Source organism: Camelina sativa, chromosome 15 (genome assembly GCF_030686135.1).
Source record: "Camelina sativa cultivar CO46 ecotype springtype chromosome 15, ASM3068613v1".
NCBI lineage: Eukaryota > Viridiplantae > Streptophyta > Magnoliopsida > Brassicales > Brassicaceae > Camelina > Camelina sativa.
In genome coordinates, this window is record NC_141894.1 from 14,956,666 (window position 1) to 14,983,748 (window position 27,083).

General features: G+C 38.3%; 1 protein-coding gene and 3 pseudogenes across 2 annotated transcripts; 2 read left to right on the forward strand and 2 right to left on the reverse strand.

The window, feature by feature from the left end:
* Positions 1 to 414: 414 nt before the first annotated feature.
* LOC147926654 (F-box protein At2g38590-like) lies at positions 415 to 16,604 on the reverse strand. The gene is made up of 6 exons (XM_087487143.1): positions 16,563 to 16,604; positions 16,478 to 16,496; positions 16,333 to 16,429; positions 14,529 to 14,552; positions 9,971 to 9,974; positions 415 to 1,386 (listed from the first exon to the last, which is right to left on the reverse strand). Exons 1-6 carry the CDS (start codon positions 16,602 to 16,604, stop codon positions 415 to 417), a joined length of 1,158 nt encoding a protein of 385 aa, XP_087343269.1.
* Positions 16,605 to 17,254: 650 nt separating this feature from the next.
* Positions 17,255 to 18,333, reverse strand: LOC104748498 (F-box/kelch-repeat protein At4g33290 pseudogene; annotated as a pseudogene). Its single transcript, XR_015582418.1, has one exon. The product of XR_015582418.1 is annotated as an F-box/kelch-repeat protein At4g33290 pseudogene (transcript).
* A 4,886-nt stretch (positions 18,334 to 23,219) lies between these two features.
* The window catches only part of LOC147926655 (putative F-box protein At5g41500), a 32,547-nt pseudogene continuing 28,683 nt past the window's right edge, over positions 23,220 to 27,083 (forward strand).
* Positions 25,428 to 26,265, forward strand: LOC104748499 (agamous-like MADS-box protein AGL62 pseudogene; annotated as a pseudogene).

Genomic DNA, 27,083 nt, shown 5'->3' on the forward strand with positions numbered 1-27,083 from the left:
TGAAAAGGCTTAGAGTAGATTTTGCCTAAGACAAAGCCAAAGACCAAGACAAGCTACGACTAAGGTCCCTTTATTTCTCCTTCCTCTTCGGTTTCCATTGGTTCGGTTTGCTAGATTCTTCAGATATGTGACTACTACTTGTACAATCAATCAGCTCTGTAAATCCCAAATTTTATGGTTTTACTTCTGCATCCCTTCAAACAATCGCAGCCAATATATCTATTTTGAATGTACATATGAGAAAATTAATGTTACTGTTTTGTTTACAAAAATCTTATAATAGAGTAATCTTGATCAAAGAGAAGAATGAGTAAATGAAAGCCATACAGAAGACGTAAATTCAGTTTCAATAATATTGATCATAATATCTCGTTTTCTCCTTTTGCCTCCTTCCTCCGGCATATATTATATTGGTCATAATATCCAAGTGAGACAAGTCTCGACATGTTTTCGACGCTTTTCCAAATAGCTTTGTATTTTCCCTTCCCCTTCTGCAGGTTGATTGATTTGCACTGAACTTGGAACATAAGAACACAAATTTAGCCAACCATCTTCGTCACCAAACTCTCGCCCGAAATCCAATACCCTACGGTAATTAGCCTCTCCAATGACAATAACACTGTGGCGCTTATCTACAACAGAACCAAAGGCGAGTTTCTTCTCCTCGTAAATGAAGAAGGTTTCACTTATAAATGGAATATTTCTATTAAATCCAGCAGTTTCGACTCTCAAGAACTTGCTCCACAGCACCTCTTCAGTCTCAATCTTAGTAGTAATCCATAAATCAAGTAGCATTGAATCACTTTCCTGAAGTAAAACCGCAAGCTTCTCTTCTCTAACACAAGATAAACTGGTAAAGTCATAATGCCCACCAGTAACGGGCAGAGGCATGAGCGGGCCAAAACTCTCACTCGTAAAATCGAAACAGATTATGCAATCGACCAAGACTTCTTTAAAATTCTCGTTCCTTTTAGCAGTACACCAGTAAGTGTATCCCTTGAGAGAAACGCCATGGTTACCAAACGACATACGCCAATATGGAGTGACATCAAGAGTCGTCCATAAACCAGAGTCAAAATCATAAATCTCATACCAAAAAAACTGCTCTTCGGGATCATACTGGTGGTAACTATCTGTTAACCTCAAGAGCTTGTGCCTACGGCAAGATTGGCTCTTCTTATCGAAATATCCAAGAGCGTAAAAGAATCTGTCCATTGTATATGGGTGATGATAAAATCTAAACTCGATCCACCTTGATTGCCCCAAATACGGATTCCAAACCACACACTTAGAATCACCTTTCAATATGCATAGCATTAAACCCTCGCAGTGAAAGAAGTCAGATTTAATTACTTGTTCGTCAAGGCAAGTAATTTTGATGGATATCTGTTGATGACAATGCTCATCAAGTCAAGAGTAGAAGAACTACTGTAATGACCCTCACCATGGGGTAAAATTAAAAATGAAAACCCATGACCAAAAGACCTGGAAAGGAGGCCAGGAAGGAGAGCAGAAGAATTGCCGAAGAAGTGTCCGAGGAAAAGTAGACGGATCGAGAGATGACCGATGGAGCCGAGACGTACCGCAGAAGCTGTCCGAAGCCTACCGCAAGTCTGAGACTTACCGCAAGAGTCGTCTGAGGCGTGTCGCAGAATCCGACCGAGACTGTGCCATGTCGCTTACCGCCGACTGCATCGTGGTGTCGCTGGCCGAGACGTCAAGAATCGGGAAATTAAGGAGCATTTGTCTTCCTTGATTGACCAATCAGATTTCATGCAAAAAGTGAGAAACATAATCATTATGTTTTCTCAAAAATTGACCAATAGAATTGTGATAGACTGGTTTTCACCAAGGGTATCAATTCCCTATGCAGTTGTAGTACAAAGGGTTATCAATCCAAATGGTTGTGTATTGCTAGCAGATAGGATGTAATCAGAATCAAGCAAGTCAAGCCAAGCAATAGGGGGTTTGGTTCTAACAGTCCTAATATAAACAGAGTAAAAGAATATAGACAAGTAAACCACACGACCTAAGCACTCGATGCAAGCAATCGAGTACAGGATCGAGTGGGGTGATCGAGTATGCAAGTGAACTATAAACAGCTCAAGGTATTACTCGATGCAGGTTATCATGTACCTGATCGGGTAAGTGGTCGAGTAAGTAAGGAAAATGCAAGAAATGAAATACGAAAGTTCCTAAGGATGGGGGTAATCGAATCCTAAGTGTTCTAGACCAATACGGATGCCTCACATGCCTCAAGCAATTATTTCCTAGACAATGAACCACTAAAACCTTGTCACCGCACTGTCGCACTAGTAACAATCAACCTTGAACATACTACCACACTGTCACACTAGCAATATGAACAAGCAGGCATTAAGAACAATTCATTTTTGTCAGTACACTTAGACTTATCTGATTTTGTCACTCAAAGTTAAGTATACCTCTAGCATTGACCTAATCAAGCGTTTTATCTACTCCTTTCGGCATGTAGCATTGTAAACGCCCTAGATCTAATCTCAACCTGTCGGTCTGTTGACCGCATTATGAACATCAACCTAGAAGGAAATTTATCTATCATAACAATCAACTAAAACATCCTAACCGATCAAGAACACCTAATCATCTATCCCATCCCTAGAAACTTTGCTACACTACTCGGACATAGAAACGAATGATAAAGCCATAGAAATAAACGAAAATGACATTATTAAAAAGATAGAGTAGAGTAGAAAAGAGTAGGGATAAAAGATCTATGAAAAACTACAAATTAAAAGTACAAAAACAAGAAAAAATGTTGAGTCGCTCAGTTCTCTCACAGAAGCTCTCGCTCTCTGGTTTGAGGGTCTGCAGCGTGCTCGTTTGCGAGCTAGGGAAAGAGGGGGTTTATATATGGAAACCCATTTGACCTAGCTTCCCAGACCTGCCCGATGGTCTACTCGATGGGGTACACGAGGCTTGAGTCGGGTAACTCCTCGGGTGGATCTTCGGGTTGCTCTTCGCGCTCTTGGATCCTCTTCGATCGTGTTGGGGTTCGGACTTGTTCTTGTAGCTCAATGGCTCCTTCGGGTACATGCTCGAGTTGTCCTTGTTTTTCCCCATTTTTGGCTCTTTAGCACCTGTTTTCATCCAATATATGCAAATGCAGAAATGCAACACCCTAAATGCTCTAAAACTTGATTCCTACAGTAAATGGTCTAAAAATGCTAAGTTAGAGGTATGAACAATGCAAAATATGGACAAAAAAGGATGCTAAAAACATGTAAATTAGAGTGTTATCAGACCCCCAAACTTAAATCTTGCTAGTCCTCTAGCAAGTAAGTAAGAAGGTACGGTTTGAAAGTGGGGACTCATAACCTTAAGATGCTAACCGAAGGATGCAAGCTATAGTCCTCAAAGATAGTTTAATGGTGCTAAGATCAATCAACATACTTACAAATATTTTTCTATGCTTATTGCCATGCATCGATCTAGCTCAACCTCCAACTAATGATAAGGAACATCTCTTTCATATTCAATTAAGTGTTTGGCGAATTCTTGCAAATGGAAGGTGAATCAAGCTCAATCGGTTTCAAGGGTAAGGCTTTTTGATAAGGTGGTTTCAAGCAAATTCTTTAGGTGGTTTCTCTCAAAAAGTGGAATGCTAGACAGTCGTGAAAACTATCTAAGACTGAGAACAATTTGGGCATACAAAGCTTAACTCTTGATGATCTACCCTTTTCTCATATATTCATAATATATATATATTTTTTATTTAAACCTCCTAGAATTTAACTACCCACACCCTTGATTTTAACTCTTTCTTATTCTTTTTTTTACTCCCTAAGGTTTAGACTTTTAGACTTTAAAATTCTAGCTCTTAATCTCTCTTTTTTTTTTTTTTTTTTTTTTTTTTTTTTTTTTTTTTCTTTCTTTGCTAAACTCCTAATATACATATATTCTTTTTCTTTCTTTCTAGGAGACTATAGCAAGAACTTTTTCTTTCTCTCTTTTTTTTTTTTTTTTTTTTTACTTAGAGACTTAGAGCTAATTAATTCTAACCTTAGGGACTTTTCTCTCTTTTTTTTTTTATATTTCACAACCCATCCCCAAATAAACATTATAACCACCTATCCTTCAAAACCGAATCTATTAGCTAGTTCAAATCTAACTTAGCTAAATCAAGAGGCAGTTCTTTGTCGTTCTCAATACTCTCAAGGTTTCACAACCTATAGCACAATGAAAAAGGCCTCACTCAACAATTCACATCAAGGTTTTAAAGAAAGGTTTGGGTTCATGGGTAGGACAAATGAATCGGGTTAAACGAAAAGATTGGTAAAATGAGGAGTGCTAACCCGAGTTTAGAGTTACCATGAGCAAGTATTCAAGTTCCATAAGCAAGACAATTAAAGTTCAAATTAAATCCAATAATATAGAGATGTTCTAAAGTTCAAGCAAGTGGAGGAAGCATTCAATCGACACAAAGGATCTAAGCAAAGATTTTTCATTTTTTTCCAAAGATTGATCTAGCAACAATGAACTGTGACTAAGGGCTATAGCTTCAATCCTAAGGTTTGATTTTTAAACAAGGTGGTTTTAATCATTGTCCCCTAAGATGCATATGCAACAATCCTATATGGAACAAACTAGACTCAATCATAGTATGCAAATGCAACTACATGAACACTCTTCTATTTTTTTTTTTCGAAATTTTTCAAATTTTTTGGGTTTTTTAATGCACATAGATGCAGACTCAAATGAATAAAACTAGCATGCAAAAATTTGAAATAATAAAAATAAGAAAATAAAACACAATGTTAAATACATTCTATGACCCTCCCCCAAACTTAACTTACACAGTCCCTGTGTAAATAAAAGTTGGAAAAGAATCCAAGAATCACACAAAATGAATTAAACTAAATGCAATGTTATTTACAAAGTTTGGATGAATTTGGTACCTCATTGGTTGGTGAAGAAGGAGGTTGCAGCAGCCTCCATACTTGCCAACGTATAGCCAGGGTCGTCTCCGGCTTCAGCAGGTGCCGGTGTTTGCTTGTCAGAGAGCTCAGTGATGTGCACGGATGACTTACTCGGACCAGCATCCGAGATGTTGATCGAGGGTGGGATCGCGTAGCTCATCGGGTAGGGCATAAGAACTGGAGAGAGAGAACACTAAAAACATGAAAATCAAATTTACAGACCTGCCGTTGGGATTTCCTCCCAAGTGAGCTTGTTTATAGTCGCTAAGCTTGACTTTCAATTTATCTCAGACTGGCGCGGGATCGTCGAGACGCAGAGGTGGTTCCTCCTCTGTGCTCTCATTTGCCATGTACCTCTTCACTCTCTGCCCGTTCACAGTAAATTCCTTCGCATTGCTATCAAGAAGAGTGACTGCTCCATAGGGCAGAATGTCCTTAATTTTGAATGGTCCTGACCATCTTGACTTGAGCTTCCCAGGGAATAGCCGAAGTCTTGAGTTGAACAAAAGGACTTTGTCTCCAGCTTTTAAGTCCTTGTGTTTGATTTTCTTATCATGAAAAGCTTTGGTTATTTCCTTGTAGATTCTCGAATTATCATTGGCCTCTAGCCGTATCTCATCGAGTTCGTGGAGATCCATTACTCTCTTTTCCTGGGCGGTCTTGATATCTAAGTTGAGCAGCTTGGTTGCCCACAGCTTGCGTGTTGCATTTTAGTGTTGCATGTAGTGTAGTTGTTTAACTTGCATGTTGTGTGTTGCTTGCTGGGTTGGGGTTGGGTTTTGGTTTCTTGTTAGGTTCCCGAACTCACTGAGTGATTAGCACTCAAGACTCCATAATTTGTTTTGCAGGTAACCTTAATGGAAAAAGCCTTAGAGGGGAGCGCATGACGTTAGGCCAGCCGGTGTAGTTTTGGATTGCCTTTGCAAGGTGTTTTGTTGTTGTAATTTAAGTTATCGCTTTTTTTGGCTCTAGGCCGGGTACCAAAAACTTTGTGAATGTTTTGTGAATTTATTTCGTTAAGTAATGAAAGTATTGAAGTTGTTTTATTTATTTTTGTGTGAGTTCGACTGGTACTAGCCTTGTCCAGGCCAACACAACGCACCAAGCCACAAGGGTTGCAAAGCCTAAGTAGTCTCGGTCGGGAAATCTGCAGCTTCCGTCCCTCGGCTGGACCACCCCGGCGTAGTTCCCATAGTAGCGTCCTGTAGCTGTCCGTTGAACTTCGTGGTCATAGGACGGTTCGGGGGCGTTACAACTACTGCTCACGATCATCTGAGAGTCAGCTTCCTTTGCTGCGGCTAAGGCTTTACCGATGTGCATCTTCGCAAAGTTCTGACACTTGGTTAGATCGTTCCACTTTTTGTAGGTTAGTCGAACAGCTCTCATGGATGTCAAAGGAACCCTAATGAAAATTTCCTTTACCAAATCATCATGAAGATTAGAGATCCTCGTCTTCGTCCTCATTGTTTGGGTTTTGCAATCAAAACCTCTCCTCTTACTTTTCCTCTGATTTATATAATGGCGGTTGAAGGAAGATACAGAAACCCTAAACAAAGCTTGGCCAATCATGGGATTTGGAATCTAGTCAGGATTTTTATACACTACAATACAAGTCATGGCTTTGAGTTATAATGCCATTATCATTAAATATATTATATTTATGATTTACGATTAATTAAATTAATGAAAGATTAAGTGCTACCTCTGTTGGGGTTTCGATGGTTGACAAGGTACGCAAGGCTAAGCCTCCTATGGCTCTCAAAAGAGCAGCTTCAAAGAAATTGAACGTGTACTTGCGTACAACACCAAGGAAGCGTCTGGCCCCTAGGATAACTGATCCAGCTGGGGATGGAGCAAACCCGAAGAACCAAGAACAGGAGAAGGGACCAACGGTGGGTCTAAGCCACCAAAACCAACCATGGATAAATGAAGATTTTAAGTTGGAATTGTCAAGGGCTTGGGAATAAAGCAACTATTGGGTATCTTAGGGATTTATAGGGGAAGCATAGGCTTGATTTTTTATTTTTATCTGAAACTAGACAGCCTTTTTCTGTTTTGGAACCTTTTGTTGGTCATTTTGGTTATTCAACCTTAAAAACGGTTGATCCTATTGGTTGTAGTGGCGGTTTAGCCTTATTTTATAATAATAATAATAATGATGTTTCTGTTTTATTTGAGTCTAACTGGTTAATTGATGTGGAACTTACTTATAACGGACAAATTATTTATTTTACCTTTGTTTATGGTGACCCGGTTCCATCAAATCGTGACTTAGTATGGGAAAGATTAACAAGAATTGGTCTTTCTAGGGACTCCCCTTTGTTTTTGGTTGGAGACTTTAATGAGTTAAAAGGCAATCACGAAAAGCGTGGAGGGAAGCTCCGCCATGCATCTTCCTTTGTTGGTTTCAATACAATTATTCGAAGTTGTGGTTTACTAGAATTTCCTGCGATTGGTGATAGCATGTCTTGGCGGGGCTGGCGGGACAAGAAGCCAATTGTCGTCTTGACCGAGCTTTAGCCAATGAGAAACTTCATGATCTGTTAAAGGATTCCTTCACGGAATATTTACCGATGATAGCTTCGGACCATAAGCCGGTTTTAGCTTCTCTGGAAGACAAAGTTCGGCGAGGGAGGAGCGTTTTTTGGTTTGACCGACGGTGGATTGAAAAAGAGGGTTTCTTTGGAGCTATTTCAGAGGGTTGGGCTCCTGGGGAGACATGGAACAATGGGAACTTAATGGACAAAATAATAAAGTGTCGTCAAGCAATTTCCCGATGGTGGAAAGCGCAGGCCCCGTTTGGTCGGGAAACGATTGAGGACTTAAAGTCTCAATTAGCAACTGCCCAGGCGGATGACTCTGTATCTGTTGAGGTTATTTCGGAAATGACTTGGAAGCTGCGTGAAGCTTATCGGGATGAAGAGATTTATTGGTATCAGAAAAGTCGAAGTCGATGGATGCGTTTTGGGGATCAAAATACAAGCTATTTTCATGCCCAAACGAAATTAAGAAGAGCTAAAAATCGTATTGTCGGGATGCATGACGAGGCTGGACATTGGGTTACGGAGGAGACTAAGGTTCAGGATATAGCAGTTTCTTATTTTCACGAGGTCTTCACATCCACAGATCCTACAGATATTGAGGACTCATTGGGTGAAATAAACACATCTATCACGGGGGAAATTAATGAGACACTGCCTCAACCAGTCACAGAACAGGAAATCAAAGAGGCTTTGTTTATGATGCATCCTGATAAAGCTCCTGGACCAGACGGTATGACGGCCCTTTTTTATCAGCGTGCATGGGATACGGTTAAGGCTGATTTAAAGCTTTCGGTAGAATCTTTCTTTCAGGGTGATAATTTTGACAAACGCCTAAATAGGACAAATATTTTTCTTATCTCAAAAGTGGATAAACCGACCCGGATGACTGAATGGAGGCCAATTAGTTTATGTAATGTTGGTTACAAGATTATCTCGAAGATCTTATGTCAGCGACTACGTAAGTTTTTGCCAGCATTGATTTCTGAGACACAATCGGCGTTTGTGGAAGGACGGTTAATTACGGATAACATCTTGATTGCTCAGGAGATGTTTCACGGCCTCCGCACCAACCCCTCTTGTAAGGGAAAGTTCATGGCCATTAAAACAGATATGAGTAAGGCCTACGATCGGGTAGAATGGGCTTTCGTTGAGCATTTATTGCGGAAATTTGGATTCTGTGACAAATGGATTTTGTGGATTATGTGGTGCGTGACATCAGTGGAATACAGTGTTCTATTAAATGGTCAATCCCATGGATCCATAATTCCTTCTAGAGGATTTCGCCAGGGAGACCCCTTGTCACCTTATCTTTTTATCCTTTGTACTGAGGTTATCATTGCAAATCTACAAAAGGCAGAAAGGTCTAAACTTATTACGGGGATTCGGGTATCGACTGCCTGTCTGGCGATTTCACACTTACTATTTACAGATGATAGTCTGTTTTTCTGTCGGGCCACGAAGGAGCAGTGTGAAGTTATCCTAGAGATTCTCAGACAATATGAACGGGTTTCTGGACAGCGGATAAACTTTCAGAAGTCTTCGGTTTAATTTGGACACTTAGTAGATGCGGGCGTGCGTGAGGAATTAAAAGGCATTCTGGGTATCACCACTTTGGGTGGTATGAGCTCATACTTGGGAATTCTGGAAAGTCTTGGTGGGTCGAAAACAAAGATCTTTTCCTTTGTTCAGGATCGGCTGCAAAAACGGGCTGGTGGATGGCCTTCTAGGTTGTTGTCTCGGGGAGGGAAAGAGGTCATGATCAAATCGATTGCGACCGCTGTCCCTACTTTTGTTATGTCCTGTTTTCGTCTTCCGAAAACAATTACACGGAAACTTACTAGTGCAATCTCTAACTTCTGGTGGAGCTCTTCAGGAGAAACACATGGTTTACATTGGGTTGCTTGGGACAGGTTGTGTGTTGATAAGTTGGAAGGAGGTTTGGGTTTTAGGTGTCTGGGTGATTTTAATACCGCTTTGCTGGCTAAGCAGCTTTGGAGGTTGATTTCAGTACCAAATTCTTTATTTGCAAAGGTTTTCAAAGGCCGATATTATAGGCATTCTGATCCATTAGATCCAATTAAATCTTATTCTCCATCTTATGGATGGCGGAGTATGATTTCTGCTCGCTCTCTAGTAAACAAAGGACTCATTAAACGGGTAGGATCTGGGGCTTCCATTTTAGTATAGTCTGATCCCTGGATTCCTGCTCAATCCCCGAGACCAGCATTGCGTTCAGGATCGCCAGTTGATCCAACGCTTAGAGTTGAAACTTTCATTGACAGGACTTCGCATTCTTGGGATTTGGCATCGCTTTCGGCTTTTTTTGAGCTGGAGGATGTAGCCCTTATTTCTGCTTTACCCCTTGGTAATCTGACCACACCGGATAGTTTGGGTTGGAATTTGACAAAAACCGGGGTATACACCGTTAAATCTGGATATCAAGCTTTGCGTCAGAAACCGGACAGTGACTCCCCTGTCTCTGGTCCCAATATTATTCCTCTACAGGCATTTGTCTGGCAGATTCGGTGCCCACCAAAACTTAGACACTTTTTATGGCAAGCAATTACGGGTTGTATGGCGACAACAGCTAATCTGCGGCGACGTGGACTTAGTTGTGATATGGAGTGTACGATTTGTGGAGGGGCGGAGGAGACCGTTAATCATGCCCTTTTCTTATGTCCTCCGGCTAGGCAGGTGATGCAGCGCATCTCAACTCTTTTATATCTCCTATTTCTTTTGTGGGCTGTGTTTTATTATCTAGGCTTTATGTTGTTTCTTGGGCTTTAAGTTTACTGTTTGATTATTTCCTTTTGCTATGTTTAGGATTTTGTCTTTGAGACTTTAGTATTTAAAGCCTCCTTTGTGTAAAGGATCGATATACGTTTATTGAATAAAAACCTAGAGCTTTTCAAGCTTCTAATCTTCCTTGTTATCGGCATTCTCCGTGAATCAACGATTATCAAGAACCCTCGTTGAGCGGCTATTCTTCGGAATCAACGATCTCCGAGTCAACTCCTTGTTTGGTATTCTTGAATCAACAAACATCGAGTTCTATCAAGCTTACACTGCACCAGTTTGGTATCAGAGCAAGCGACGTTCCTGTACCGTGATCTCAAGTAACGATCATGGCACCGAAGCCTATCTACAACTTTTCAGCAAACAAGAGACGTGTTGTTGAACAACAGCCAAACAAATGGATGGAGCTTCGTCAGACTCTCTTTGCGATGAGGGAGAACTTTGATGTGACACTCCACAAATCGCTTCAGCAACAGAAGGAGACGGCGTTCACTACGCACACGTCGCAAGTCCACTCTCCAAAAGATAGGATGGAAGTGGTCGGTGACCTCTTTCCCGATCTCATCGGAGATCTAATCTTCGACGTCCACGGTGACGTTGATGTTCATGGTCATGATTTTTTAACTACAGATGGAGATCCAGCTTTTGACATCTATGAAGATGAAGAACCGATCTATGATATTGAAGTTTCCAAAGACATAACTGTTTCAGCCTATGATCAAATTCATGAAAAGAGTTTTATGGGTAACGTCATGTTGAGTAATGGTGATTCTCTTCTCACGAACCATAGTTCGTTTCTTCAAAGTGAAGATATCTCCAAGGAGCTCTCTGGTCTGCCAGTGTGTGACGTTGACGATGAAGCCGACAATGTTGGCGTAGAAGATAACGCAAACACTTCTCCAGATGATTACCCAATATATGACGTGTTTGATAACGAAGTTCATGATGGGCATGGATCTTTGATTCTAAACCTGTACGAGGAAGAAGATGTTGTTACTGCATACAACAATGGTTGTAGTAATACAAAGGATGCAAAACACGTTGACACCAACGTTGCGGATAAAAACAGTGACCCAAATTTTTGTTTTGTAAGTGATGATTATGATTCGGTTTATGGAGCAGTACTAGGGGAGAAAGAGTTTCGGGTAGCTAAAGGGATGGCGGATGTCAATGCTCTTGTGCCTTTCAAAAAATGTGGCTTAGGAGAAGATTTTCGAGTGAGATGTATGAAAAATACAAAAGATGAAGACATCCATGATGTCACCAATTTTGTCTTTTGTGGTGAATCATTGAGAGAGTGCAACAGATCAACGTCTTTGAATATAATGTCTTCTAATACACTAGAAGAAGCATTATGTGGAGAATGTGTATTAGTTAAAGATGTAGTAACATCTACGGCAACACCTCGAAACTTACAAAGACGTCAACGTTTTGATTTTTCCACATATGAGAAAGATTTAACTTATGGCGTAAACTACAAAAGCAGCACAGATTTTATCGTGATTCAAGGGGTGGCATACACAAGATTTTCACCAGAAGAACGTATAAAGAGTAAGCCGCCAGATCGTGGTCGAAGCGACATTTGGTTTCAAAGCAGAAGAAAAGATCTCTACAACGAGGTTTATGCTTCTGAGAGTCATATGACATTAGTTGCAGCTCAGCCTGTCTCTATGGCTGGGATAGCCCGAGAATTTATCTTCTCAAGTAGAGATTTTGAAAGTGATCAAGAGTTGGATCAGGAAACCAAATTTAAGAGTCTTTATGGGAGTTTGTTGAAGGTTAACCAAGAAAATTTAGCACTGATCCAAGAGAAAAAGTTGATGGAAAGCCAACTGGAGCATATGGAGAAACAACTAGTTTATGAGAAAGAAAAATCACAAAGATTACAACGTAAGCTTGCGGCAGTGTCACAATGCTCTTGTGCTCCGAAGAATGACGATTACGATAATGTGGCAGTATCGCAATTAAAGGCCGAACTTGTGGCAGAAAACGAAACATCTCAACGGTTGGAGCATGAACTTCTTGCATACAAAAAGAAGGTTCGGATGTTAAGCAGTGGGACAAAGAATCTCGATCGAATATTGAGTATGGGAAGAGCAGAGAAAACTAGATCTGGTCTAGGTTATCAAGGTGTTACATATGGTTCTAAAACAGTTTTTGTGCGAGGGAATGTGTCCACGTCTACTGGAACGAGTGAGCATTTGCTAAATTCAAATACAAAAAAAGTCATTATCAATTCGATGGTTGAGAGTAATGTACAAGACCAACGAGGGATACAGGCGATTGATGTGTATGATGATCTGTGTTGCAAGTTTGCAACCATAGCTTCAACAAAGATTAAGGCGTTTCCTGTGACAAACCAAATTTGTAAGTTTCTTCTTCCACATGTGAAACGTATTATTCTTCCTACTCGATTACCTTTACAAGCAGCAGAACATTCCAACCTGGGTGTATGTATCATTAGTGCCATGTGTGATGTGTTAAATTTGCTCTATCATCACCGGTGTGTTCTTTCTATTGGTATACGGTTATCAGACATGGAGATTTCACAAAACATGGGTGATTTACTAGCTCCTCGACTTGCTTTCAAGAGTGAATATTTTAGGTGGGGACTCACAATTGTGTATAGTCCACAGTTTGGTTCTACTTATACAGTCACGGCACCTAATTGTTGTAGTGGCGTTGCTTGTGCATCAAGAAAGTTGTTATGTGTCGTTTTGGCTTTGATCAAGTTATCACGATCTAACTTTCAGCATGTGCACGGAGTGGTTACACTTGGTGCCAATTATGGTTCTTCGTTAATATCACTCACCTGGTTATCTTTTGACGTATGGGTATTGGAAGAATTTAGTCGTGTTTCTCGAGAAGTCCGACATGATTTTGGAAAATACATGCTTAGCATTGGTTGGGATTTGTTCTTGGATGGTGTGAGTTCTTATGTGGGGTTTTCAAGAGACCTTTTAGAAGTACAACGACGAAAAGATTTTTGTTCTACATGTTTGGTTGGTTTCTCGCGCTGTCTTGTATCTCAGTTTGGCTATTGTGTGGTGAACTCTTGCTGGGAGATTTTTCTGTTGATATGGCCCCCATGGGTTAGCAAGGTTGTATGGCCTCCTCCTCACACGTTGACAATGGTGAATTGCTTTCTCTGTTTTGTTATTCAATTTCGCATTGGGTTACAGTTTCGAGCTTCATTGGGGAGGTTAAGAGTGCAGTGTAGACACGTGGGTTTTTCTTGCAACATCACGACAGTTCTAGGTTGGGCAGAGGTTGTTTTTGGATTCAACATGTTGGTTCGTGTTGCATTACCGTCGACCAAGCTGTCACTTCATGCGTTCAACAAGCTTTATCCGCGGGTGATTGGATCAAAGGGGGTGTTCAAGTGTATTAACAAAAGTGTTTCTGGGTGGCACGACTCTGGCTTCTGTCACACGTCAAGACCGCTAACGTTTCATGGCTATGACACCGTTCCAGATTCAGAGACGAATCTTTTCCTACCCGGGGAGACCTGATGCAGCGCATCTCAACTCTTTTATATCTCCTATTTCTTTTGTGGGCTGTGTTTTATTATCTAGGCTTTATGTTGTTTCTTGGGCTTTAAGTTTACTGTTTGATTATTTCCTTTTGCTATGTTTAGGGTTTTGTCTTTGAGACTTTAGTATTTAAAGCCTCCTTTGTGTAAAGGATCGATATACGTTTATTGAATAAAAACCTAGAGCTTTTCAAGCTTCTAATCTTCCTTGTTATCGGCATTCTCCGTGAATCAACGATTATCAAGAACCCTCGTTGAGCGGCTATTCTTCGGAATCAACGATCTCCGAGTCAACTCCTTGTTTGGTATTCTTTGAATCAACAAACATCGAGTTCTATCAAGCTTACGCTGCGCCAGCAGGTTTGGGGATTGTCCCAATTCCCGACATCTTCGGGTAGCTTCCCTTCAAACTCTGTCTATGATAACATGGATTCATTATTTTGGAGATTTCATGACAATCCTTCGGTAGAAGTGTTCCCGTGGATTCTCTGGTATATCTGGAAGGCCAGAAATGATAAATTGTTCAACAACTTAGACTCCAATCCGTTAGCGATTTTACGAATAGCGGAAGAAGAATCAAAGCTGTGGTCTTTAGCCCAAGAGGATCCTTTAGGCTCCTCACCTCAGGGTGGATCTCAACCTCCATCTAGGTCTACGGTTTCTATTGGTGACGAGGCAAGCGGATATGGATCTTGTCACCGATGTTTTGTGGATGGATCTTGGAAGGCGACTGACCAGTTTATAGGTAGAGGATGGCATTGCATTTCTCCTAAGGGAGAATCTCCCACTATGGATGCATCTAATTCTCGCCGTAGCTTGTCACCCCTCCATGCAGAAGTGGAAGCCCTCATATGGGCAATGTGCTGTATGATTGGCGCGGATAATGAGAAAGTTGTGTTTCTCACAGACTGTTCTGATTTGGTGAAGATGGTGTATTCGCCTTCCGAGTTGCCTGCTTTCAAGACATATTTGGACGTTATTGAAGAAGACAAGGATGAATTCCTATCATTTTCTGTAGTCCAGATTCTCAGATCACAAAATGGTAGTGCGGACAAACTGGCGCGTCGAGCTAGAGTGGAGTCGCATCCAATCACCTTTGTGAACAATTTTCCTTCTAATTGGCTCGTTTGAGCCAATCTTGTATTCAGATGGCAAAAAAAAAAAAAAAAAAGGTTTCCAATTTTTGTTATAATAGCGAGTCGCGACTTTCGAAAACAATCGGACCAAATTGTGTTCATTCCAACAATAATTTGTACCAAATCTAGAGAATATGCTTTATGTTTTCTATAATTTATTTATGCAATAAATATTAAATATTAACATTTATTTCAAATTACTATATTTTCTAAATTTAAAGTTTGCTCACGATTTTCTCGATTACTAACAAACATGCTAGTAAATTTATATTACTATTTTTAAGTACATTTTGCTTTACGCCCTTTAAGTTTTGCTTATTTAATTTGTTTTATTTACAATATTAATCCCTAACGATTTTCATAAAATAACATTTCGTAGAAACTCAATTAATAGAACTATTTAAATCGACCTAATTTGATACGTTTATTGCCATAAATAGCTTGACAACATCTATACATTTCGATTTTTCTAAAAACAACTCTACGCATTAAATTTTTAATCCCATAAAAATCTTAAAAGTTATTTTAATAGATCTTTAAAGACTATATGATCTCTTAAATTTAAATGACACAGTCGAATTTGAGTAACAAATGATTACAATCGCAATAATTATTATAGCGTTAGTAAAGTTCATAAAAACGGAAACCCAAATTTAGAAACTAAATAATCGGGTATATTTAACTTTAACATCAAAAAATACATTTAATATAATATATATCGCGTTAAGAAACTGAATATTATTATGCGATAATGTTATCAACTCAAATAGGAAAACACTAGCTAAAATCTCTCTTTTATTGCTACGGATTGTAAACTCCTTGCTCATCAAGCATTTTCCATGTATAAATATCAACTTCACAAACGAAACACAACACCCACAACCAAAAACACTAATATGACGGCTTTGAAACACGGGTTAAATCACAAATATGACGGTTTGTTGTTATATGGCAGGACATGTTATTAACATGACAGTTTGAATTAACATTAGTACAAATATAAAATATTATTAATTCGGTTTTGAAACATGGGTTAAATCTTCATTTAATTATTTGGTCAATACCACTAATATTAGAATATTAGACATTAAATCAGAGTAATTTAACTAAAATTTTGTAAAACAATTAAATAATTGGTAAAATTGTGACTTAATCCGACAATTGCTTACAAATTACATATTTATGTATTATTTCCCTATTATTGTTCTAATAATCGACAATCTAAACAAAATTATTATTTAACTAAACAAAACAAACTAAATATAAAAAACAAATAAAAATTAAAATGTTATTATTTTTAAAAAAATTGTTCTGTGGTGTATCACGAGTTAAAACCTAGTACTTGGTGGGTGAACCTAAATTTAATTTTAATGACGATGCTCATCAAGTCAAGAGTAGAAGAACTGCTCACGATCATTTGAGAGTCAGCTTCCTTTGCTGCAGCTAAGGCTTTACCGATGTTCCCTTAAGGCTTTACCGATCATCTGAGAGTCAGCTTCGTTAAGTTCTGACACTTGGCTAGATCGTTCCACTTTTTGCAAGTCAGTCGAACAGCTCACATGGATGTCAGAGGAACCCTAATGAAAATTTCCTTTACCAAATCATCTAGAAGACTAGAGATCCTCATCTTCGTCCTCATTGTTGGGCTTTTGCGAATAAAGAATACTTAAGGGTGAGCCCTTTTATTGAAAAATACTTAGTGGGTGAACCTTTTATTCACCTTCTTTTTTTCTCAACCAATCAGAATTTTCTGTACAATATTTCATTTAAAAAAAATAAACTAAAATTAAATTAAAAAGCAAAACAAATTAAGGAAACAATTTATGTATAATTTTAATTAAAAAAATATCTTAGATTGGTATAGATTTTATAATTAAATGAGTTTATATATCGGTTTGATTTATAAATGAGAATTAATATTTATATTATACAATTAAATTGTCAAATAGGATATAGATCTTATAATTAAAACGAAATTATATATCGATTAGAACGAATTATATATCAAAATTATTAATGTTTTAATTTTACAATTAGAACGAATTATATATCGATTTGAATTGATAATTAAAGTGGTTAGAGTTTAAGTTTTACAATTAAAATGAAATTATATGTCGGTTTTATATATAAAAGAACAGTTTAAGTTTTTAGTTTCACAATATTGTAAACAAATTTTGTTTCCTTATTTTATAAGAAGATAAATAAAGAGGTTTACCCCCATAGAATTTTGCAAGCGTCTATTAATCGCGATGCTATGGCCAAATATAATAAACCATCGACAAGTTAATATGAGAAAATTAATAGATTTCACTGTTACTGTGTTTTGTTTTTAAAAATACTCTTGGCAAATCTTGAACATAATGCATAGGATGGGAAGAAACCAGTTTTATTATAATGGAGTAAAATCTTGATCAAAGAGAAGAATGTGTAAATGAAAGACATACATTAGGCATCGTATATTCAATCTTAATCATCTCGTTTTCTCCTTTTGCCTCCTTCCTCCAGCATATTGCTCAAAATAGATTCGGTCCACGTGAGACAAGTCTCGACATGTTTTCATCACAAGACAAAGTCGTATAGTCATGATATCCACCACTACAGGGTAGAGGCAAGAGCGGGCCAAATCTCTCACTTGTAAAATCGAAACAGATTATGCAATCGGCAAAGACATCTTCAACATCTTCGTTCCTTTTAGCAGCACACCAATAAGTGTTTCCCTTGAGAGAAACTCCAGGGTTACAAAACGCTATACGCCAATGTGGAGTGACATCAAGAGCCTTCCATAAACCAGAGTCAAAATCATAAATCTCATACCAAAAACACTGCTTCTCGGGATCATAGTTGTAGTAACTATCTATAAACCTCAATAACTTGTGGCTACGGCAAGATTGGCTCTTCTTATCATCGTATCCAAGAGCGTAAGAGAACCTGTTCATTGCTTTTGGGGGATGAGTAAATCTAAACTCGATCCACCTTGGTTGCCCCAAATAGGGATTCCAAACCACAAACTTAGGATCATCTTTCAAGATGCATAGCAATAAGCCCTCGCAGTGATAGAACTTGGATATCTTGACTTGTTCGTCAAGGCAAGTAAGTTTGCCTTTATGCTCTGTAGATGGATCTCCATTGATGATGATGCTCGTTAAGTAAAGATTGTTACCCATCATCACGATCATCTGGGACTCACCTTCCTTTGCTGCGGCTAAGGCTTTACTGATGTGCATCTTCGTAAAGCTCTGACACTTGGTTTGATCGTTCCACTTCTTGCAGGTCAGTCGAACAGCTCTTATGGATGTCAAAGGAACCCTACTGAGAATCTCCTTTACCAAATTATTTGGAAAATTAGAGATCATCATCGTTGTCGTCATTATTTGGATTTGCAAACTAAAACTGATCCCGTGTACTTTTCCCCTGATTTATATATAAACTGCGGTTGAAAGCGAAGATACAGAAACCCTAAATAAAGCTGGGCCAATCATGGGCTTTGGAATCTAGTCGGTGTTTTTATGATTGCAAGCATGAGGAGGAACCAAATCCACTACATTTCGACACATTTGCCTACCCAGTTTTTATTTTATTTTATTTTTTCTCTTCTCGCTTTACAATCGACAAAAAAAAATTCTTTTGGCTATGACTATTGTAACTTGTAAGTATATTCCTAGATATGTAGTAGATAATGAAGTTCGTACTGATAAAGATATTATTAGTGGTTTCTTTCCTTCAAGTTCATGGTTCGTTCGTCCCTAGATCATTTTCTTATATATGGAGCCTGGTTAGTGATGTTAAAGTGGGCTCAGAGCCCGCGGGCCGAACGGGTACTGTTATAAAAAATTAGACCCGTGACCCGTTTATTAACACTATAAAATAAACGGGTTTTAAACGGGTAAGCCCGTTTAAATCCACGGGCGTGACGGGTCTGATAAAACATAAATGGGTAGCCCGTTTAATTTTTTTTTTATGAGTTTTTGTTTTTTCTGCGAAACGTTGTCGTTGAGTTTAGGGTTGTACTTTAACATCACCGCCTCTATCTCCGACCTCGCCGCCTCTATCTCCAATCACCGCCTCATCATACGAGCGTAACAGTTTTGAATTTTATAGTTTTCATATTCTTAGTAGATCTACTTTTGCGGAGGTGATGATGGTGGTGGTGACTGGTAAGCACATCGAAGTTCTTCGATGGTGGAAGCTTTTTTTTTTTAACTCAAATTATTTTATTGTAGTATTATTGAACTTAATTAATTATTTAATTAAAAAATAAATAAATACCAGTATAATCGGGAAATGGGACATCCATTAACTAAACGGGTCGATATAAATTTAAGGGGTGTTAATGGGACAGGGCTTAAATGGGTACATAATTAAACGGGTATGACTTTTTTTTACATTAAACGGGCAGGGTCTAAAAGGGCCGGGTCTAAACGGGTCAGGGCCGCCCATATTAACATCTCTAAGCCTGGTAATGGAGCTTGGTTTAGTGTACTATAAAATAAAATGCAACAAAATTTAACATGCCATAGCTTTTTTTTTTTTTTTTTTGTTGGTAGAACATGCCATAGTCTAATTTGATCATGTAATATATTGGTTTTGGTAGAAAATATGAAAAGAAATAAAAGAACAAATTTATCCCCGAACAAATTCCTCTCATACTACGTGCAATCATAAAAAGCTCTACTAGTTTCTGAAGCCCACAATTGGCTCAGCTTCAATTAGGGTTTATGTGCCTTCTTTCTTCAGCCGCAATATATTAGAGGAAACAAACGAAGGGTTTTTGCCTTTGTTGCTATTAGTATAGATATGATAAGCTTCAATATGTGAAGTCCTTATCTTATAAAGATTTCATCTTATCATGTACTATGTTGTGATAACAACAAACTCTTGTATAAATATGTTGGCCATGTGAATAATAGAAATCATCTTCTTCCACAATTCTACATGGTATCAGAGCACTGATCCAAAGAAAAAGAAAAAAAAAACTCGATCGCATCGATCTTCTTCTCTCTTCTCTCGTCTTTGTTTTTTTCTTTTCTCTGCAATCTCTCTTCTTATCATCATGACCACCGAAGTTTCTTCTACCTCGGCTGAATCCTCCCTTGTTTTTAACATCTCTGAGCAACACAAGACCTTGATCTCCCTCAATATGGCCAACATCACCAAACTCACGCCAAACAACTTCATCACTTGGCGCCTACAAATCCGATCTCTTCTTGAGGCTCATGATCTTCATGTCTTCATCGCTGACGAAGACAACACGCCTGCTGAAATAATCACCACTGATGCTGCCGCCAACCAACCTAATCCAAACTTCTCCGCTTGGAAACGTCAGGACAAGCTTCTCTTTTGTGCTATCCTTGGCTCTCTCTCTCTCTGTTCAACCGATTGTTGCTCGTACTACGTCAACAAGGGATCTTTGGCAAACTCTCTCTCGCACCTATGGGAGCTCATCTCGTGGCCATATCCATCAAATTCGTGACCAGCTTAAAGACATCTCTAAAGGGAACAAATCCCTCCATGACTACATGCGTGACATCATTGACAAGTCTGACAAACTTGCTTTGCTTGATGGTCCTCTTCCTCACGAAGATCTCCTAGACTACATCACCTCTGGTCTTGGAGAAGACTACAGAGCTATCGTCGAGATGGTTCAGGATCGTGACACACCGATCTCGATCCCAGAACTCCATGAGAAACTCATCCACCGTGAAAATGCACTCAAGGCTTCTAGCAAATCTGATTTGTCTGTTCTGGTCACTGCGAATGCCACCCAGTTTTCTCCTCGGCCGTCTCATTCCTCTTCACGTGGTGGCTACAATCCTTCGCGTGGAAGGTTTCGTCCATCAAGACCATATCTCGGGAAGTGTCAGATATGTGGTGTTCAAGGCCATGGTGCTCACCGCTGCCCTCAATACAGAGCACCTTTGCCGACTCCCTCTTACTCACCACACTACTCTGCTCCCTAACGTGGTCCAGCTCCCTGGTCCGCCCCTCATTTGCCTCTTCCAACTCCTCAATGGCAACACCAACAACCACAGGCTCATCACACAACAAGCTCACCGCATCCTGATCTTTCTCCTTGGCTTCTCGATAGCGCTGCCTCACACCATATTGCAAGCGATCTCTCCAACCTCTCTCTCCATGCTCCATACACCGGTAGCGAGAATGTTATGGTTGGCAATGGAACCAATCTTCCCATAACACATTCTGGTTTCATCTCTCTTCCCTCTCAATATCGTAACCTTAAACTTACGGATGTATTTGTGTTCTTTCGACGAAGAAAAACTTGATCTCTGCCAACAAACTTTGTCAAACTAATAACGTGATGATTCAATTGTGTCCTTTTACCTTTCAGGTGAAGGATCTACGCACGGGGACAACGCTTCTCAGCGGCAAGGCCAATGAGGGTGTCTATGAGTGGCCGATCACCGTTCCAAACACTGTTCCATCCTCTGTTTTGGCTCTTAGTTGTTCCAAGGTGTCTCCTTCTTCATGGCACTCTAGATTAGGACATCCAAATCTTCAGACTTTACATCATATGGTTTCTAAGTTTTCTTTACCTCTTTCTGCATCTTTGTCATCTCATTTATTTTGCAACTCTTGTTCTAGCAATAAAAGTCATAAATTACCTTTCTCCATCTCCTCTTTACAATCAAAAGCTCCTCTTGACATATTTTTTTCTGATGTTTGGACATTTCTAGCAACAAATGGAATCTCCCATTTCACTTCTCCTCCCCACACTCCTGAGCATAATGGCATTGCTGAACGAAAGCATCGTCATATTGTTGAAACAGGTCTCTCTCTTCTCACTCATGCTTCCATCCCTAACACCTACTGGACCTACTCATTTGCAACCGCTGTTTATTTTATCAACCGCCAAACAACCCCAAACCTAGCTCATCACTCTCCTTATCACTTACTTTTTCAAACTGAACCGAACTACACCAAGCTTCGAACCTTTGGCTGTTTGTGTTACCCATGGATCCGCCCTTATGGTCTCAACAAGTTTAGCTCAAAATCCACACCTTGTGTCTTTCTGGGATATTCTCTTACTCAAAGTGCCTATCTATGCTTAGATATCTCTATTTCTCGCATTTATGTCTCTCGCCATGTTCAATTTGTCGAGTCCATCTTTCCGTTTCCTCAGTACACAGCCTCTCCCTCCTCTTCCACTCATGAACCATCTCCCTCTGATTCCTTCTCAGCCTCTCTTGTTCATCCGCTCGATCGGTCACTCACTCTCTCTGCAGCCCCATCGTCGGATTCTTCACAGGTTGGTACTACCACACTTGAGTCGTCTCCTGCTGACTCCTCTGCCGCCTCCTCCTCTGCTTCTTCACAGGCTGATCACTCTGTTTTGGCTTCTACACGTTCTTCATCGGAATCACTGCCTCCTCAGAACACACATCGCATGCAGACCAGAGCCAAGGACAACATTCGGAAGCCAAATCCTCGTTATGGTTTGACTGCTACTCTCAAAGAGATTGAACCAGTGAGTCATGTTCAAGCTCTTAAGGACGAGAAGTGGACCAAAGCAATCCACGCTGAGGCTGATGCATTTAAGAAAAATGACACATTTGACTTGGTTGATCGCTCCCTTGCTAAGAACATCGTTGGCTCCAAGTGGGTTTTCCGCATCAAACGCAAACCAGACGGCTCTGTTGACAAATATAAAGCTCGCCTCGTCGCGAAAGGCTTTCACCAGCGTCCCGGGCTTGACTATCATGACACCTTCAGTCCAGTCGTTAAACATGCCACCATTCGTGCAGTTCTTGGTACCGCGGTGAGTCGCAATTGGCCTCTTCTTCAGCTCGACGTCAACAATGCCTTCCTCCAAGGGCCGCTTAACGAAGAAGTGTACATGCTTCAACCTCCTGGTCTTGTTGATAAAGACAAACCTCACCATGTTTATCGCCTCAAGAAGGCGGTTTATGGCTTGAAACAAGCGCCACGTGCCTGGTACAATGCTCTCAAGGATTTCCTAGTCAGTCTTGGGTTCAAAAACTCTCATGCTGATGCTTCTCTCTTCGTTCTTCGCACTGGATCCTCATATATCTACATACTTGTCTATGTGGATGATATCATCATCACTGGTTCCTCCTTGACTGAGCTACGGCGGGTTACTGATTTTCTTGGTGTCAAGTTCTCTCTCAAGGACCTTGGAGAGCTCTCTTATTTCCTTGGTATGGAAGCTTATCACACAGCTTCCGGTCTTCATCTCACCCAAACAAAATACATCACTGACTTGCTCCTACTTGAAACAATGACGACGACAATGATGATCTCTAATCTTCCAATGGATATGGTAATAGTTGTTCTCTCTAGGGTTTCCATTGACATTTATGAGAGCAGTACGACTGACTTGCAAAAAAGTGGAACGATTTATCCAAAAGTGAGAGCTTGATGAAGATGCGCGCATTGATCAAGCAGCAGAAGCCGCAGCAAAGGAAGGTGAGTGTCAGATGATCGTGATGATGGATAACAATCTTTACTTAATGAGCATCTTTCTCAATGGAGATCCATCTGCAGAGCATAAAGGCAAACTTACTTGCCTTGACGAACAAGTCATGCTATCACGGATCTTTTCCTGCGAGGGCTTATTGCGATGCGTATTGAACGATGGTTCTAAGTTTGTGGTTTGGAATCCGTATTTAGGGCAAACGAGATGGATCGAACCAAAATGTCCTCGCCGCCCAGCCGTAGGGTTAAGTTTTAGTTACGCTCTCGGATACGTGAATAAGGAATCTTGTCGTAGCTACAAGTTATTGAGGTTTAGAGTTTTTGGCTGCAAAGTCCCCAGAAAGCCATTATTTTGGTATGAAATCTACGATTTTGAGTCTGATTTATGGACGACTCATGATGTCACTAGTCCACACTGGCGTATAGGCCAGTTATCAGAAAACATGTTCATAACCGGTTAAGTTTGCCCAAAAATAACCCGACCAGTTTAGGAAAACATAGCCAATGCGCTTAGCCAGGTAATTATCCTTTTGGTACTAATGTAACAACAAAAGAAACAAGAAACGTTTTATATGAAAGAAAATATTTAAAAGTATCAATTATGACTAGATTATGACCCGTGCTAGAGCACAGATTGAAATTCCTTTTATTTATATTATAATTTTAGAATAAAATATAATTTATATAATTTTTTAAAAAGTTTTTTTTGATAAAATATTATGCAATAAAATCATATGCTAAATATGATGGCTTGAAAAAATCACATGTTTTGTAAGTTTTATATCGTTAGTTTTGTAATTTTCTGTATGAGAAATGATTATGTTTGTTGTTTGTTTTAATTTTAATTTTTGACCATGTTTGGTGAAAGTTTTTTAATATGACCCGTGTTTAGTTAAGATTTTTTTTTCAACTGCACAATGAGATCTGAAAATCAGATTAAGTGTGATAAATTGCCAAGATTTTATACTTTTTACACCTAACAATATATTTTTATGCCTAACATTATATATTTTGTAACCATAAATGGAATACTAAAGATTTTATTTTGGAAATTATATAAATAATTGGAATATTCTCTTTAAGAGGATTCTATGAGATATTCTTAAATGTATTCATATAGCCCACTGATTGACCAATTAATCTATAACATTTTTTTTTTGTAACCAACCTATATCTAATCTATAACCTATTTTGTAACCAACTCATAAAAATTATATAGTCTACAAAAAAGGTTGTGTACTTCCATTTTATTATATAAGGGATTGTAATCTTCAAACTTTTTATTTAAGAACAAAGATAGTGAGAAAAATCTACAATACTTGAGTATAAATAATTTTGTTTAAATCTTATAAATGTTGATTTTGACAAACATAATTCACTATCGTTAGGAACATTAACTCTAGTAAATTGTACATATATATCTTGAATATTTTGGGCCCATAACTCAAAACTTATGAAATTTTAAATTTCATTTAGTTCATTTTTTTTTGGGTATAGTTTAAGCATTTTCATTTAATCTCTATTTTTATATTATTATGAAATTTACAACTGTATATTTTATCTTGATTATGATGTGGCAATGCTTTTAATGTCTCAAAAATAGATAATATTTTTTTCTGTATATATTACTTGTATTAGCTGTAAAAAAACACCAAAAATAGCTCTAATTAATAAAATGAATAACTTTTTCTCCAATATATAGAATATGTCTTTATAAAATAGCTCATAAATAATTTATTGTGTCTCTTATGGGGGAGTTGATGCATACATTTGTCAAACTAATACCATGAATTTTTTTATCCTTGAGAAATTTTAGAGATAAGTATGAAATATTCCTAAAATCGAAAAATTCTAATTTTATAAAAATAAGGGTTGGTAGGAAAAATAGTACTTAGAATGGCTTATAATGATAAATGATTCCAAGTGTAATACACGCCTGTATAAATAAAAAGTAGTTGTTCTACTCATAAGCATCAGTTTAGTCTCTTGTTAATCCAAAGCTTTTGAGAAAATGGTGAGAAGTAACAAAGGTCGTCAAAAGATAGAGATGAAAAAAATGAAAAACGAGAGCAACCTTCAAGTGACTTTCTCTAAAAGAAGGTTTGGTCTTTTCAAGAAAGCCAGTGAGCTTTGCACATTGTGTGGTGTAGAGATTTTGATGATTGTGTTCTCTCCCAGTGGGAAAGTGTTTTCTTTTGGCCATCCTGGTGTTAGAAAACTAATCCATCATTTTCTAAACTTTAACCACAATTCTCTCATTCCCCACCAACCAAACTACAATCTACAGCTTGCTGAATCTCGTCCGGATAGATATATCCAATATCTTAACGAAATGCTAACTTAGGTAAAACATAAATATATTTTATTATCTAAAATGTTCATATGCATAAACATATAATGATTGAATCTCATTAATGCAGGTGCTGGCCAGACAGGAAAAGACGAAACATAATAGAATGACACTGACCATAGTGAGACAATCCAGAGAACAAAGAGGAAAAAGCTGGTATGAAAAAGATGTGAAAGAACTCGACCTGAATGAAACCAAGCATCTGATATGTGCTCTTCAAGATGTGAAGAAGACGTTGGTAAATGAGAAGTCTCATTATCCTCAATTAAATGTTTCTCATCAGAGTTACATGGGAGAAAGTTCTGTCTTTGGTGGTGGTCGTAATGTTGATGTAGGCGGCATTTATCTGTTTGATCAAAGAGTTAATACATTCAGCTATAATCCAGTAATAGATTTTCCTAATCAGACACCACTTTTTGGATACGACAATGATGAAGTTATCGTTCTGGTATACAACATGAACTACATGTCAAGTTACAACTTCAACGAGAGTTACTAGAGTCTGAAGCTAGAAGAGCAGCTGTGATATTGAAATAATTCTAATCAATATTTTGAGTTATTCTGGATATGATTATTAAGATTGTTCTTGTGTTGTGAGACTTGAGTTTATTTTTCCTTTACATTCATTATGTTTGCTTCTTGTATTCATTGTTGATTTAAGAACAAAGATAGTAAGAAAAATCTACAATACTTGAGTATAAATAATTTTATTCATATCTTATAAATGTTGATTTTGACAAACATAATTCACTATCATTAGGAAATTTAACTCTAGTAAATTGTACATATATATCTTGAAAATTTTGGGCCAATAACTCAAAACTTATGAAATTTTAAATTTCATTTAGTCCATTTTTATATGAATTTAATTAATTAAGCATTTTTCATTTATTTTTTTGGTAAAGTTTAAGTATTTTTTATTTAATCTCTATTTTTATATTATTATGGAAATTACAACTGTATATTTTATCTAGATTATGATGTGGTGATGCTTGTAATGTCTCAAAAATAGATAGTATTTTCTCTTTACATATTACTTGTATTATCTGTAAAAAAGACCAAAAACAGCTCTAATTAATAAAATGAATAATTTTCCCCAATATATAGAGTAGGTCTTTATAAAACAGCTCATAAATAATATATTTTGTCTCTTATGGGGGAGTTGATAGATAAATTTGTCAAACGAATACAATGAACTACCATAATTTTCTTTTATCTTAGAATGGCTTATAATGATAAATGATTCCATGTGTAATACACGCCTGTATATATAAAAGAAAGTTGTTACTCTTAAGCATCAATTTTGTCTCTTGTTAA